General features: G+C 52.1%; 1 protein-coding gene across 3 annotated transcripts; it reads left to right on the top strand.

Annotated features, from left to right (window-relative positions):
• The first annotated feature begins 4441 nt into the window (after positions 1 to 4441).
• On the top strand, positions 4442 to 15890 carry PHB (prohibitin). Of its 3 annotated transcripts, none has more exons than XM_036340615.1 (7): positions 4442 to 4537; positions 6605 to 6719; positions 8283 to 8444; positions 10552 to 10694; positions 10859 to 10975; positions 13152 to 13247; positions 14793 to 15890. In XM_036340615.1, the coding sequence occupies exons 2-7, from the start codon at positions 6632 to 6634 to the stop codon at positions 15003 to 15005; spliced, it is 819 nt and encodes a 272-aa protein (XP_036196508.1). In that variant the 5' UTR covers positions 4442 to 4537; positions 6605 to 6631; the 3' UTR covers positions 15006 to 15890. The 3 variants fall into 3 exon arrangements, with proteins under 3 accessions (XP_036196508.1, XP_036196509.1, XP_036196510.1); XM_036340616.1 differs by lacking the exon at positions 4442 to 4537 and adding an exon at positions 4553 to 4704; XM_036340617.1 differs by lacking the exon at positions 4442 to 4537 and adding an exon at positions 5949 to 5970.
• Positions 15891 to 16278: the final 388 nt, after the last annotated feature.

Below are 16278 nucleotides of genomic sequence, written 5' to 3'. Positions count from 1 at the left end.
TTTTCCTCTTTGTGTCTGGCTTCTTTCATTCAGAAGAATGGCTTTGAGATGCCTTCATAGTGCGACTTGCGTCAGCAATTTCTTCTCATTGCTGAACAGTGTTCCGTTGCACACCACAGACTCCTGTCCCTCCTCTGGTTGTCCTTATGTGAGAGTGAGGCGCTGCAGGCGGTTTAGCCCCAAACCCTCTGTTTCTGCCTACTTGGCTGCCCAGCTAAAGAATACATTCTCCAGCCTCTTCTGTGATTAGATGAGGTCATGTAACCAAGTTTTAACCAATAAAATCGAGTGGAATTTATGTGCTGCTTCTGCCTTGTTTGCTTAAAACAAAATCGCTGCCCTGGATTTCTTCCGTTTTCCCTTCCTGCAAGCTGGAACCCAGATGGCCCCTGGGTAGATGAAGACAATCTTTTAAGGGATGGCAAGCCAATGAAACGGAAGGAAAGTGGTCTACAAATGACCCGTGGAACACAGAGAAGTTCATTTCTATCTTCTTTTCTGTCTGTATTTTGGGATCTTGGTACCGCAGCTTAACTTTGCTCTAATTAGTATCCCAAGCAATACAAGCACTGAGAAGCTGGTCGGGAGCTCTGTGTTCGCGAGTGCATGAGTTCTTGTCCTGTGGTGGCTTTGACTCTAAGGTAATGGCTCTCCACACGTGGTCCAGGTAACCCTGAGGGTCCTTGAGACCCTTCCAGGGGGTACTTAAAGTCAACATTATTATTATTTTTTTTATTGTTTAAAGCATTACAGACAGTAGTACATATGTCTCCTTCCCCGCCCCCCCCCCCCCCATTGAAAGTCAACATTATTTTGATGGGCCTGGCTAGTGTGGCTCAGTGGTTGAGCATTGACCTATGAACCAGGAGGTCACAGTTTGATTCCCGGTTAGGGCACATGCTCGGATTATGGGCTCGATCCCCAGTGTGGGGCATGCAGGAGGCAGCCAATCAATGATTCGCTGCTGTTTCTCTCTCCCTCTCCCTCCCCTTTCATCTATGAAATCCATAAAAATATATTTTAAGAAATTATTTTGATGGTACTACTAAACCGTTACTTTCGTTTTTCACTCTCATTCTCTCCTGAGTGCGCAGTAGGGTTCTCCACAGGCTGCATGCCCCGTGACAGGATAATGACGAACCCGAGATTTGCAAAGGCATGAAACGAGGCCACTCTTCTCACTAAATATTTATGTTGAGGAAGCCGTAGTTCTTTTTCATAAAACTATATCAACACATAATGAGTTTCTTATTGTTATTTTTAAATAAGTAAATATTTTAAATATTTTAAATTTCTCACTTTAACTGTATATATATATATATATATATATATTCCATGTTTTAAAAGCTCTTTGGGGGTACTTAATAGCTTTTAATAATATAAAGGAGTCCTAAGATCAAAAAATGTAGTAACCATTGCACTAGGGGTGACCTCAGGAGAGACTTCCGAACCTGTGTTCCTGTGCCAAAGCCCTGCCCGGCTGGCAGGCACGGAGGGCCTTCTCCTCCCTCCTGGGCTCCCGAGCTGCCCCGGACCTCTCTCTCCGGCCTATTCTCCTGGGAGAACACTCTCCTCGTCCGGGAAAGAAAAGCAGCCTCCAGGGAAATCTGGTCTCTGCCTGCCTCCTGCTTTTCAAACGGCCTCCGGGACTGGTGGCCGGACCTAACACAACGGAGAGGTCTCTGGGTGCTCCTGCACAAATCCCACCCCTCGCGGGAGTGGCGCTGCCTTAAGCCTCCCCGTAAAAACCAAGCCCTCTCCCAATTTATCAGCTTGGGCATCTGCTCTTTCTTCACGTGCGGCCGGCTGTGGAAGAGAAGCACCCAGTGGTCAGCCTGGCCCCAAAGACGAGATCTCAGTCTCCTTTACTGGCTCTGCCTTGATGAGCTGTGTGTGTGTGTGTGTGCGTGTGTGTGCGTGTGTGTGCTTGTGTGGGTGTGTGTGGGGTTTTTTTTTTAATAAAATATTGACTTGACAAAAAAAAGAAAAGAAAAGAAAGAAATGCATGTGCTGTTCCCTCTTGAATGCTCTCCTCCCACCCCACCCAAACTTTTCCATGTCTCACTTCTTTTTTTCTTTTTTTTAAATATATTTTATTGATTTTTTACAGAGAAGAAGGGAGAGAGATAGAGAGTTAGGAACATCGATGAGAGAGAAACATTGATCAGCTGCCTCCTGCACATCTCCCATTGGGGATGTGCCCGCAACCCAGGTACATGCCCTTGACCGGAATCGAACCTGGGACCCCTCAGTCCACAGGCCGACACTCTATCCACTGAGCCAAACTGGTTTCGGCTCCATGTCTCACTTCTTTAGATCTTACCTTAAACATCATCTCCTCAAAGAGGCCTCATTGACCAGCTGGTCCCAAATAGAGCCCTGGTGGCAGACGTCGTTGGTTGCAATTCCAACATCCCTTCTTTCCATCCTGTCCCTTGCTAACAAAACACCATTTTAATTTGTTATGGTTTGGGCAGTCATGTGGTTTAGGGGAAGCCAAGCCCTCCCCAATCCCAAAGGTTGACTCTTGATTTGTTAAGTCCCAACAAGGCAATGTCATTCTTTTGGCAATGGTCAGAAGTGGGCAGGTGATAAAACCCTGCTCAACAGCACATAAGGGGATGTCTGGTGGGTGTTTCTGGGAAACTGTACATATAGCTCTTATAAGGGGACCCAAAATGTAACGTGCCCTTTTCCTGCCTTCTGGCCTTTGGTTAATGTGGTGTGAGAACATGAAGCCTGGACCTTCTGCAGTCATCCTGTGACCTTTAGGGGACAATTATGAGGACAAAAGTCAATACCTGAAGATGGCAGAGTTAAAGATGGAAAGACTCTGCATCATTGATGGCCTTGTTGAGACACTAAATTAACCAAAACCCCAAAACTTGACACTGTGTGTCGAGCAGTAGTCTATGTTCTGAGAATAGAATAAACTTTCAGCTCTCATAGTTTGCATTCTAGTAGTGAGAGGAAAAAACGTGGTTGGTTAGGGCAAACCCATATCACCTGAAGAATGCTGCCTTTGATATCTCTGATTATTTGATTGTGCCAAATGGGGACAAAGAGAAGAGGAGAGAAATACAGGAAAAAGAAGCTGAAAGAATCCAATCCTACTAGAATCCAGAAATGGACCAGGTTTCATAAAAATTTAATATCCATACACCACTTAGTTAGTATCCCAGCTAAGAATGCCAAACCTGAATCTAATCATGAGGAACCATCAGACAAACCCCAAATGAACAAGATCTTTCTTCTTCTTCTTCTTTTTAATGTAATAAAAGACAGGAAGACTAAGGAAATTTTTTGCATTAAAGGAGACTAAAGAGACATGAGAAATGAATGCAGTACCTAATCTTAGATTGTATCCTGTGTGTGGGAGGGTTACTATAATGTTCATTATTGGGTCAATGGGCAAAAATAGAATGCAGAAGGTAGATGAGAGAGAGACAGAGAGGATGAGGAGGGAGGGAAGTAGAGAGGGAAGGAGCAGATGATAAAGCAAATGGAGCAGATTTTTAGCAGTTGATGATTTTGAGTAAAGGATACATGAGTTCTTTGTACTATTCTTTCAACTTTTCCAAATGAGTTTTAAAAACATTCTGTCCGTGAGAAGATCTGGACTCTAAGCCAAGCCCCTTTGCTAAATCCATGGTTGACCTTGAATATATCCCTCTCTCTGGGCCTCCTTTTCTAGTCCAGATGCTTCCTGAGCGCCTTTTAAATATGTTTTTATTGACTTCAGAGAGAGAGGAAGGGGGAGCAGGAGAGAGAGAGAGAGAAAGAGAGAGAGAGAGAGAGAGAGAGAAAGAGAGAGAGAGAGAGAGAAACATCTATCAGTTGCCTCCTGTACAAGCCCTGACCGGGGATGGAGCCTGCAGCCTGGGTATGTGCCCTGACTAGGAAGCCAGCTGGGGACCTTTTCGTGCACCAGATGACGCTCAACCAACTGAGCCACACCCGTCAGGGCCTAAGGTCCTTTATGGTTCTGGTAATCAATGTTCCAGGACTCTCAGGACGTTTCCAGGCAGGGCTGTGGAATGAAGATCACCTCTTGTTTTCCTTCAGGGTCTCTTACCCCAACAGTTATTTCACCACAAGTTTCACGAAGGTGCCCACCCATGCTTCCATCAGCTTTCTATTTTCCCAGCCCAGCTCTGCCACTAGCTGCACACCTAGCTACTTTTTACAAGGCTCATCTTCCAGGAGGTTCTAGCATCAATAGGCACGTGCATTTATCCCCTAAGAAACTACAGCCCCCAAAAGGCTTAGCGGCAGCCTCATGGCGTTAAACACGAAAGAGAAAAAGCTTTTCAGCGCGGGTAAGCCGTTGCATGGCTTTTTGGGAATTGTAGTTCATCTGCCAAGAGCCCTGAAACCAGGACAAGACGGAAAGCCACCCTTCCCAGAATGCACAGCGCTATTCCCGACCAATCGGAGGCGCGGATCTTGGAAAGAAGGCGGGGAAGAGGAGGAGCCGCCTGGCGCCTGCGCAGTACGTGTGGCTGGGGAAGCCTTGTGGAGGTCAGAGTAGAAGCAGGTGAGAATGGAGGGGTACGGCTGTGGTCCGTTTTGGGCAACTCCGCAGTCCCTCTCTGCACTCCCATCTGCACTTGGGGAGAGCGGCGTGTATGCGCGGGTCCGCCTCGCGGGAAGCGGGTACGAGGCGAGCCCAGGACGAGCCAGGAGTTGCGTAGAGTAAGGGAGGTGTGTATGGGGGCAGGGTGAGGAATGATCCAGAAGCAGTGAGCAGTGGAAAGGCTGAGTGGTCAGGGCTGGGCGTCCTGGCATTGGGAAAGGGATGTTTCAATGCCCGAGGAGCGATCGGGGGAGGCTCAGGAGCTCTGGCCCGGAGGGAACGAGGGAGGCTTTGCGGCTGAAGCGGATGGCGACCACGGTGCGGAGCGTTGAGAAGTTACGTGCTGGAGCGGCTTCTATTCGGTCGGCGCGCTCCCGCCCACCCCGCTCAGCCCACCTGCCCACTTACTCTTCGTTATGTGGTTCCAGAATGTCATCCAGCTGTCGCTCCCATACCAGGTCATTCTTAATACCTGCAGTTGAGAAGCCGTATGATGAGGAGCTAAGCTGTGCCTCCTAGAATTCGACCTGTAGGTCTTCATCCTGGTTCTGCCACCTAATAGCTGTGTGCTCCTGGGCTCCCCATGTAACCTCACGGTGTGCCTCGGTTTCCTCACCTGTAGTAATCTACGGCATAGGGGCTGGTGTGAGGGTTAAATAAATTGCCGTTAGAAGGCCTGATAGAAAGGTTAGCGATTCGCTGTTTTTGCTGTGGGAATCACTGTGGAGCACACACTTTTGTTACCGGAAAGAGGACCTGACCCTGGGCCAGTCTGCCTAGGACCAGCCCCTACTGTGTGGGTTTGACTTGGTGCAGAAAAAATTTCCCAGCATGAGTCCAGGTGACTGTGAGGGAACATTTAGTAAAGCTGGGGACAGTAGAACGAGAAAGGGCTGAGCTTAGAAGAAGCAAAAGGAGAGCCAAGGCTGGGCTGCCCTAGCCCTCTGGGAAGGCAGGGAAAAGGGGGTCTAGGGAGCAGGTTCGGGGGTTGTCCTGGGATGAGGGGCTGCTACCCATTGCTCCCCTGGTTGCAAGCCTCCTGTGGTCCTCTAGGGTTTAGATTACAGCGGTTCTCAACCTGTGGGTCGCGACCCCTTTGGCGGTTGAACGACCCTTTCACAGGGGTCGCCTAAGACCATCCTGCCTATCAGATATTTACATGAAGATTCATAACAGTAGCAACATGACAGTTATGAAGTAGCAACGAAAATAACTTTATGGTTGGGTCACAACATGAGGAACTGTATTTCAAGGGCCAGAAGGTTGAGAACCACTGGTTTAGAAGATGCGTGCCTGTGGGGGAAGAAGAGTAGAAAGGGAATGGTGGGGCTGCTCCCCAGAAGGAGAGCATGCGCTGGGTCCTTCGTCTTGAGGCTTTTATTTCTCTCTTGCAGGCAAGTATCTTCGGGGAAGTATCAGGGGAGGGTTTTAACAGAATATTCACCAGTTTTCTAGGTGCGCTTCGTCAGGGTCGTGGTGTTCACTTATGGGTCAGTGTCAGGGCTTAATCAGTGCGGCTGGTCTTGGTATCACCCACCTGGTTTTGCTGCTTTTCCGGGTCTGGAGCCGAAATACAACTGAGGCCTAGATGTTATTTCTAGGGAGGTGGCCTTCTATATCTTGCAAATTGCTCTGTCAGTTTGTTTAGCTACCTACCTCAGTTTCCCTATTTCACTTGTCCTGGCTTACTGGCCTGGCTCACTTTGAGTTATTTTCTAAACCAAAATTGCACAGAGCCAGCCTCACAGCCTCTCTCAGGGTCTGTCCGGAAGATGGGAGGGTGGTTTATTGTGGTGCTAAGTTCCCTGTGGGTATCGAGCACATGCCCCAGTCCCGTGTGTTAACCAAGTGCTCCAGACCCCTCTTCTTAAGCGGTGGAAAAAGAAAGAGGCAGAGGGGTTGAAGCGCCAGTTTTCCAGGAATGGGGAGCAAACAGCCAGCTGGAGAAGTGAATATTGTGTGGCAGAGCGCGCTCTCTGAGGATTTGGGGAGCAAGTTGTTTTATCTGTTTTGTTTTTACCCTCTTAGGTGTGAGTGGGTCCAGCAGAAGGAGACATGGCTGCCAAAGTGTTTGAATCCATTGGCAAGTTTGGCCTGGCCTTAGCCGTTGCGGGAGGCGTGGTGAACTCGGCCTTGTATAACGGTGAGGCTCCTTTGCTGGAGGGCTTCTCTTCGTCGGCACAGCCCATGGGACGCTCCAGGCGGCAGCGCCACCGAATGTGAATGTGTTTGTGACCGAGCCGGCTCACTGCCGTCTCACACCATACGGTTACATTGTCGTCAGAGCCCCTGTCCTTTTAGCCAGAGGTTCTCTCGGAGCCGTTCTTCACAGGGAGCGTCCCAGTCTGGCTGCTGGTTGGATGTTTCCAGCTGCGCCGGTTCATTTGAAGGGACGCTGCACCCCCGGAGGCTGCAGCGGGCGGCCAGGATATCGCTGTCGCGCTGAAATGGAGATCTCATTTGTTCTCTTCTGCCCGTGGGAAGACTCAGCAGGAGCTGTAGGCCCGCGGTGACCTTGTGCTGAGCAGGAGCTTTGCTCTGCTGCAGCTGGGTCACTGCAGAGAAAATACCTTTGAGGTGCACTGCCCGGCTTTGAACAGGGTGGCAGGGGGTTGAGCTGGCTGTTCTTCCACTTTGCTGGGAGACCTGGTCCAGCGGTGGGATTGAACTAGTTATCTCTAAGCCCCCCTCCAGCTGTGAAATTCTCTAGCTTCCACTGTTGGCAAGCAGCAGTAGATGGACTCGCCTCGTGTGTGTCATAGGTGATGTCCGACAGGAGGATTCATTTCAGAGTGGAGCTGTTTGGACCAACGATAATGTCCGTAAAGCAGCGGATCAGAAAAGCCTGCTTGGCTTACATGGCATAGCTTTACACTCTGACCTTTTTGGTGTGTTGTTTGGGCAGTGTCCGTGTTTTATTGATCCTCCCCTGAGGATATTTTCTCCATTGATCTTTAGAGCGAGTGGAAGGGAGGGAGACAGACAGAGAGACACATCGATTGGTTGCCTCCTGCATGTGCCCCTGGGGCACTGGGGGTTGATCCTGCAACTGAGGTAGGTGCCCTTGACCAGAATTGCACCCGCAACCATTCAGTCCGTGGCCTGATGCTCTAACCACTGAGCCGCCAGCTAGGGCCACTCTGATCTTTGTGGCCATGCATCCCTGCATAATTATACAGTAATTACCATCACCAATTTCTCAACAAGACAACTCTACAACCCCTCAAAACCTTAGGGGAAAAAAAAAAGCTTTTGGAAAGAAAGAGGGACACCTGGATTTTAGGGTTCTCATAGTGGGGGTGCTGCTTCTGGAAACACGAGGTAAAATTGGAACCAGGTTGAACTGTGATAACAGTGAAGACTTCGGGGAAATTTAGAAAGAAGTTTCAGGAGGTGATTTCTGGATATGTGTTGATGGGAGTTTGGGGATGGGGTGGTTAATCAGAAAATCAGCAGCCAACTGTTTCAAGGAGAGAGGATGCTGAGGACCTATTAGCAAGGTCCTTGGGGAGACACATGGGACAGGAAGTGATTGCTTAGATTCGTAGCTATTAGAAGCCCCTGGAGACCAGAAGTGCGGGAAGATGGAGCAGGAGAGGGGAGACTTAATACATGAACAGAAAGCTCCAAGACCCTTTCCAGGGCGTGATTCTTTCGGTGAACAGGTGAGAGGAATTTCCTGACCCATCGCTGTCCTCACTCCTAGTGGATGCTGGGCACAGAGCTGTCATCTTCGACCGCTTCCGTGGCGTGCAGGACATCGTGGTGGGGGAAGGGACTCACTTCCTCATCCCTTGGGTACAGAAACCGATTATCTTTGATTGCCGCTCTCGACCTCGTAACGTGCCCGTCATCACGGGTAGCAAAGGTGAGTCTCGCCCGTGGGTTCGGGAGAGGGTGGAAGGGGTGCTGTGGGGTCCACAAGAGGTTGAACTTCACATAAGAATTCCTGGCATCTTTTCCCTGGAGAGTGGTACCTGGATTCATAGCAAGAGATACGTACTTAAGGTGCGCACACAGACAACTGCGCACATTTAAAGAAACACAAAGGTCTGTTCAAGAGTCACATTGTGACCCAATTGGAAAGAAATCTGAGGATGCCCTGCTCCCTCCCGTTGGCTCTTCTTGCCCAGGATCCCTGGGTAGACCCATCTGGCGGCTCTGTTTGCCTCGCAGCTGACTCGCCCTTTGCCTGACCTCCCGTCCTCTCACAGGCGGAGGCCCACTTCCCTGGGAGCTGTGTCCTGGTGTCCGACACGCCACTGGCTATGCAGTGGGAGCCTAAAACGAGTTGTTGTCCTTGTTCCCCCCCATCCTCATAGAGGTGCTCAGGCAGTAAGTGGAGTAGCAGGTGCCAGCTCAGCAGCCACACGTCCGCACAGCGAGAGGAGAGGGTCGCCCTCGATGCCTTCCTCCACTGATACGCACTTCCTGTGACTGTGCCTGGATTTTTGCTGGGCAGGGGCTGGGGCCAGTTCAGAGATGACTAAAGCAGGGGCCTTAAGGAGCTCTGTCCAGCTAGGGAGACAGAGATGTGCACGGACAGGCATAGTGTAGTGAGCACCAGAGCCGAGGTTAGACGGCGGGCGCGTCGGGGGCAGAGAGGAGGGCGGCTAGCCCACCAGGGGTTGGGCAGGCTCCCGTGAGGAGCTTCTATCTGAACGGGGACTTTCGAGTGAGCGGCGTGTCGGGCAGAGGCCGGAGGGTAAGTCGGTAGGGCATCATCTGTCCCGTAGCCCCTGGCCAGGGAGGGGAAGGGGCCTCCTGTGAGGGCCTGGCTTGCCTGCTACCCCAGAGGAAATCCGAGGTGGGGTGGGGTTCATCGAGAAACAGAACTGTAACCTAAGAGCCTCGGTCTCAACTTCCCAGCTCCTGGGGGTTTCTGCTCTGCTGTCCTGCAGTTGTGCTAAGGATACTTCCTGTGCCTAGCTTCAGAGCTGTGGGGAGGGGATCCAGAGACCAGGGGCCTGTGCATTTCCCACTTCCCTTGCCTGGTTCAGCTGTCCCAGGGATGCTTGGTCCATATGCTTGTTGACTGCGAGCCAGCTGTGACCGTGCGTCAGCTCCGAGCAGGCCTGGCTTGTTAGAGGAAATTGTGTTTCCCTCCTTGGTCCTTTGCCTGGGTAATGAGAGGTGAGCTGTACCAGTGGGTCAGTGGTTCTCAACCTTCTGGCCCTGGAAATACAGTTCCTCATGTGGTGACCCAACCATAAAATTATTTTCGTTGCTACTTCCTAACTGTAATGTTGCTACTGTTATGAATCACAATGTAAATATGTGATATGCAGGATGGTCTCAGGCGACTCCTGTGAAAGGGTCGTTCGGCCGCCAACGGGGTCGCGACCCACAGGTTGAGAACCGCTGCAGTAGGTGACCCTGGCCTCTTACATCTGTTGCGTTTGACCGTGTTTTTTGTCTTCTCTGTTTGTTTCCTTCAATGTGCCTGGAAGTCAGATGAAATCATCCCTGTTCTTAGAGAACTAAGTTGAGGTTGGCTAAAGCTTAGCAGAGTCGGATAATTAGTAACCAGCAGAGTAGGACTGCGGCCCAGGCCTTTGGACTATTGGTTCTGTCCAAAGTGGACTATTTCTGCTGGGCCCACGGTAACCCCTCCAAAGCATGCTTCTGACCTGGGTCACGTGCACCAGGCCTTGGACAGGCCTCGCCCTAGAATTCTTAGCATTGCCGTTTCCTTAAAACATCCATGTTCCAGACCCATAGCACCTGTTGCTTATATCGGGGAGCATTCAGGGTGCACGGAAAAGCCGTGGTCACCGGACGCCTTTAAGAGGCTCCTCACTGGTGCTCTGCTGGGTTCTCTACCAAAGACCCCAGACATCTTTGCTCCATGCCCTCTCGGATCAGCAACTCTACTTACAAATTGTAGCAAATCGGGGGTAGGAGGTCCCCTCGGAGGCCACTGTGAGTTTTATTTTAACTCCAGCCTCTCCCCCTCCCCCCCTTCCTGCCCGAAGACTTGCAGAATGTCAACATCACGCTGCGCATCCTCTTCCGCCCGGTCGCCAGCCAGCTCCCCCGCATCTTCACCAGCATCGGCGAGGACTACGACGAGCGGGTGCTGCCCTCCATCACCACGGAGATCCTCAAGTCGGTGGTGGTGAGTGGACGGCCTGCGCCCCGAGCTGCGAGGGTGGCCCCGAGGGTCACTGAGGGGCGGGGAGAGCGTGGCAGGGGGCGGTGGGGATGTGGCCGGGGGTTTTCTGGTCCCTTTTCCGCTCCCTCACTGCCCTGAGCGGCTGCTCTGCCCTCCCCTGGAACCAGGCTCGCTTTGACGCTGGAGAGCTCATCACCCAGAGAGAGCTGGTCTCCAGGCAGGTGAGCGACGACCTGACGGAGCGAGCCGCGACCTTCGGGCTCATCCTGGATGACGTGTCCTTGGTAAGATCCTTGCGGAGCCTGCAGGGAGGGGCCCGGTGCGTGCTGGGGTGCCTGGCTCCGTGCCTGGGGAGACGCTGTTGGGTCCTGCCTTCCACGTTCCTAGACGTGAGACTTGAAAGCGTGGGAACTTCTTGCCGTGTGAGGCCCTCTCCTCAGGCTTGTTTTCAGCAAGGCCTCTTTCCCTCACCCCGGCCACTCACTCTTGACTTCTGGCGCTGCCCTGGGGGGTGACCTAACCACGAGTGTTTTCACCATCCCAAACCGTGACTGGCTGTGCCTGCTCCCCAGAGCTCCCCGGGAAGTGGTGCCTTGTTGGCCGTCTGACACAGGAGGAAGCTGCCGGGTGAGACCGAGAACACGCGGATAGTCTTTCTCCCCAGCGCAGACCTCCCAGCCTGACCCGTGGGCATTTCCCAGCACTAGGGTCTGAGGGTCTGAAGCTCAGTGACCTGAGCTGTGGGAACCCCCAGTGAAAGGTGATAGCGTGTAAGTGAAGGGTTCTGCTCCCCAACGCCGAGGACTGAGACTGCATATCTGTGTATTTATATACGCTAAACGCCGTAAGTCAGACGGAAAGCAGCACAGGCGGAGTAGCATTTCAGATGGAGGGGGCGAGGGGGAGGTTCATGTTTCTAGATTCGTGGGAAAAACCATTTGGAGTGATTTGCTCAGGTAGTGAGGTGGTGTTTCCTGTTCGGTTCTCCTGTGCATCGCTAGGCAAAGGCACCGTTTCCCCCTCAGCATCTGTGCAGCTGTTTAAACATCACAGTCCAACACCCAGAGCTCGCCGCAGGGCATGGCTCCACCCGCTCCACCTTGCATCCATTGCCCGCCATGGAAGGGCCTGTGGGCTCCCTCTACTGGCGAGATTCCAGGCTGCAGCCATTTGGCTCTGACTAGTGGTAATTCCTCAGGTTCTCACTGTTAGCCCGCGCACCTCGGCTGTGGGAAAGTGCTAAGTAAAAACCTAAGGAGAAGCTTGGCCTTTTGTGAGGCTTTAACCACATGCTCCATTCTGGGGAGATGTGGGCTGACCACAAGAAACCATATCTAAGAGGTGTGAGAAGAAAATTAGATTTCATGGGGAATTTGCTGCCCTCAGCTGGCCCTTATAGAAAGAAAACGTATTCCTTAATTGCACATTTCATTTCTCATCTCTCAGGATTGCGTTTTCTCCCCCAAATGTTGACCAAGAGTCCAGAAACGGAGCAGGCAAAGTAGAACAGCCGCAACGTACGCGTCAGGAGTGTTCACAATTCTGGAAGGCAGTGAGACTAGGATTGACTCTCCAGGAGGAAACTTGAGTTACTGATGCTTTTTAAAAAAAGCAGAGGTTGGGAGAGTGGAGGAGGAAATAAAAAACAGTAGAATTTGATAGCAAAACCAAAGCTCCTTTTCCCTTTATTTCCTCCTTTTTCATAAAAAAAAAGTTGATAAATAAGTAAATCCTTTCTAGACTCGCCATTAGGCATTCTGAGATCTGTTCCCTTTGTTTGCACGATCAGTAGAGGCAGTCACTTCGGCCAAGTCTCAGTTATTTATGCTCTTAGGGGATGTCTGGGTAATCCGAATTTTAAACCTTCTTCCTAAGCAATAGCTTTAGCTGCCTTCTCTCTCTTTTAAACCCTTTACCAGAAGCGCTCACACAGGGAACACCCTGATGTGCATCCCACGTTCTCCCGTCCTCTTCCTGTTTGGTGGTGGAGGTGCTGTGGGAAGGAAGGGGGCTGGTTAGCCCGTAAGCGCAGAGCAGGCTCTCGAACCCCTGAGAACCAGCTGCATCCCTCCCTCTCGGGGTCTCCACCTGGCCTCTCCAGGGGCATCAGAGGGCCTTCTAAGAGCGCTGGTCATGGTGGGGGCGCTGGGACCCACAGGTCTCCTTCTCTAGGGAGGTGGTCAGTTGAGTAGATACCTTCAGTGCCTGTGGGCAGTTTTCCATCTGAGATGGTCGCACTGAGGGTGACAGCATGATGTACGGGAGCAGAGGGGCAGCCGAGGGCTCTGGGTGTAACCTAGTTTGGACACAGCTATGGAGGTGGAAGGGGGATCCAGCCTCCCGAAGCCTCCAGCTGCTAGAGCCATTCCTGGCCTTTCCCTCCAGCGGCCGCCGGGGCCTTGCAGCCACGCTGCCTGAGCAATTACACCGCCTCATCTTGTGCTCGCTCTCTCCCTTCAGACGCATCTGACCTTCGGGAAGGAGTTCACAGAAGCAGTAGAAGCCAAGCAGGTGGCCCAGCAGGAAGCGGAAAGGGCCAGATTTGTGGTGGAAAAGGTGAGCGTTCGGCCAGATGGCAGAGCCCCTCTCCCCTTTCTCCTGCGCTCGGCCTCCCCGTTTGCTGGGTGGCCTGGAAATTCATCATCTGTCATCTCTCCTTCCGGGATCATTGGAAGGGGATGGAAGGGACCGTACTCCTGCAACTGGTTCCAGAGTCTTTGGGGGCTAGTCAGGGATTATGTGAAGTTACGTTCCCAAATCACTGAAGGGCCGTTTTTTTCCCTCCACTTCCCTAAGATCAAAAACACTTTCAACAAATAAAAATGTTTTTCTCCTGGCATATTTTCAGCTTCGCTGAGAGGTCATTTTTAACCGTAGTTACACAGTGAAAGCTGACAGCGAAAGGGATCAAATGTTGCACCAGATGCTCTGTCGTCACTGGGTTTGTTCAAACGCTAAGCCCATCCAGATGTGTCAGCGTGTGAGGGACACAGTGTATTTGCATAGCAGTCCGGTCTTCCCGGTCTCTGCAAAGGTGTGTTTATTCCTTCCCACCGCTCGTTCTCTGGCATTGGCGTTGGCATTGGCATTGTAATCCAGCGATTTCTGAGCGGTGTACCGCAGAGCCCAACGCACGCAATGCCTGGCTATTCAGTCAGGGCCCTGACCTCTTTTCCCTTAGAGTGTCAAATAAGAAAATGACGACAGCCAGCACAGTAGCCACCTGGTGTGAATGAATCAGAATTATACCTATTTTTTTTTTTTTTTGTCAGATCACCAAACAGTAAGGTGTGCCGTAGAATTTTAGTGGTTAGTTTATGTGTGTCATGAGATGAAAAAGGCTGAAAATCGTTGTTCTAATCCAACACCCTTAGTCCTTGAAATGAGGGAAAAGAGGGACGTGGGTGGCGAGCATTTAATGTTAGAGAATGTAAACTCTCTGAGCAGGAACTTTTTTTTTTCTCTTTATATAAACTGCCTATCTCCAGAGCCTTAGACATGTGCCTGGAGCAACTAGGTGCTCGGTAAACATTTGTTGAGTGAATAGTCACAGAGCCTAAGGATTTCCAAGTTGTGTTCATTTTATTGGTCATGCATTGTAGATAGAGGTCCTATTGGTAGGAGTATGGCAAGCCCAGGAGACCTCATCCTGGGTGCCTGGGCTCCTGGCAGCTCCAGGGAGCGCTACACATGCCTGTTTCTCTGGCTTAGCGACGCTGGCTTTGGTGAAAGTCACTTTGACCTGGGACTGGAGGGAAAGAGGAGCCTGAGCAGTGATTCTGCTTTTCTCGGTCTGTTTTCCTTGGCCTGGGATGCTCTGGCTCAGAGTAGTGTGGCCGGACTAGATTGCTGTTACTATTAAGACTTTAGAACAAGACAGCTGTTTATGCAGCCGACAGAATGTGTCCCTAACGTGATGAGAAGTGGGTGGTCCCGGAATGAGAGGATTGGTGGCACACAGTGCTTGGGGACCCCACCCGGAGGAGGAGGCGGCGGCAGATACCCAGAGTTCCTTGGGGAAGCAGTGAGGGTGCGAGGCTATGGCCTGCCCTCCAGCGCCCTGAGGTGTGGCCTCAGTCTCTCCCCACCTCCCCGTCTTAGGCCGAGCAGCAGAAGAAGGCAGCCATCATCTCCGCTGAGGGCGACTCCAAAGCCGCCGAGCTGATCGCAAACTCACTGGCTACTGCGGGCGACGGGCTGATCGAGCTGCGCAAGCTGGAAGCGGCCGAGGACATCGCCTACCAGCTCTCCCGCTCTCGGAACATCACCTACCTGCCGGCCGGGCAGTCGGTGCTCCTGCAGCTCCCCCAGTGAGGCCTGCCCTGCCCGCACCGCTCGGGCCCGGGGCCACAGCCCCGAGGACTCTGAGCATCACCTTCCTTCTGCCCCAGAATCACTGTGAAATTTCATGATTGGCTTAACGTGAAGGAAATAAAAGTAAAATCACTTCAGCTCTCTAATCACTCTTATCAGATGAAACTCTTTTGTTCTCATTTCCACCCACTTTCTCTACCCACCTCCCTACCCAAAACTGCCAAGTGCCTATGCAGACCAGCTTGACTCCTGTCCCGGTTGGAGGCCCGCGGGAGCTCCAGCCTAGGCCGAGGCAGTTGGCAGAAGAAAGGCGGGTCGCGTGTGTGATGGGCTGGGGAAGCGCAGTGGTCAGCCTGAGTAAACCAGTAGCCTGCAGCCCTCCGTCTACCAGGATTTGAAGACGCCGCACAGCTGGACCAAGCACGCAGGCCTCCGTTTTCCAGCAGTTCCTGCGCAGACCCAGCTGAAGAGGTGCCGGGTGGGTCAGAGAGGAAGCGGTCTGTCTCTACCATCAGGCTGATTCTCTCTGGGGCCAGCGGAAGCAGGTGTGTGCACACGGCATGGATGGAAGGATCTGCCCTGTGCAGGTGGGTGGGCTGGATTTGCTGCCCCCCGGGGCTCCTGAGCTGAGATGGACTTGGCTAGTGGGAGAGGAGGCCTGGACTGAGATGTGAGTCCGTGGGAGACTTCCTCTCCACCCCCACCTCGGTCTCAAATGCCCGGCGGAATTCCATCGTGAAGGATTGCATCCTGCGGGCTGGGCGTGCCTGCCAGGGACGTGCGCTCTGCGCTCCTGGCTCTGCTCCGGGGAGACTGAAGGAACGGCCTTGGGGAGAAAGCCAATGTGTGTAAACTGCCGTCAATAAATGGCACCCAGACCTCGCAGCTCCGTCTTCTGCTTGTTTTTCTGTCTGGGAGCCGTGGGATCTGAACAGAATGTTCCCGCAGTTTCTGTGTGCACATGTTTGCATGGCCAGCGGGGACGAAATCTCCAGCAAGGCAGAAAATGCTCAAGTTTCAGAAAACTGCCGTGTTCTAGATCCATCCTCAACCGGAAGTGAACGTCTGGTGTTAGGTGAGGCTTGTCATGAGATGGGCTCTCAGGTACCGGTGAGTGCAGGGCCATTGACTCTGAGGCTTTGGAACCACTGTGAACTGGGAGTTGTGGGCCCGCCCGGCACTGTCAGCATCAGTCCCCTGACGGGACATAAAATCCATGAGTGTGAGCCCTCTGCCCTGGTTTGGTTTCTATGTACACGAGGTGGCTTCGGGG

Source organism: Myotis myotis, unplaced genomic scaffold, assembly GCF_014108235.1.
Source record: "Myotis myotis isolate mMyoMyo1 unplaced genomic scaffold, mMyoMyo1.p scaffold_m19_p_17, whole genome shotgun sequence".
Taxonomy (NCBI): domain Eukaryota; kingdom Metazoa; phylum Chordata; class Mammalia; order Chiroptera; family Vespertilionidae; genus Myotis; species Myotis myotis.
Note: the sequence above shows the minus strand (reverse complement) of the source record. Positions and strands in the feature narration are given on the sequence as shown.

Coding starts and splice junctions, on each gene's coding strand:
- PHB (XM_036340615.1), top strand. CDS start 6,632: ATGGCTGCCAAAGTGTTTGAATCCATTGGCAAGTTTGGCCTGGCCTTA. Junction 6,720..8,282: donor GAACTCGGCCTTGTATAACG/GTGAGGCTCCTT, acceptor CCTCACTCCTAG/TGGATGCTGGGCACAGAGCT. Junction 8,445..10,551: donor CGTCATCACGGGTAGCAAAG/GTGAGTCTCGCC, acceptor TCCTGCCCGAAG/ACTTGCAGAATGTCAACATC.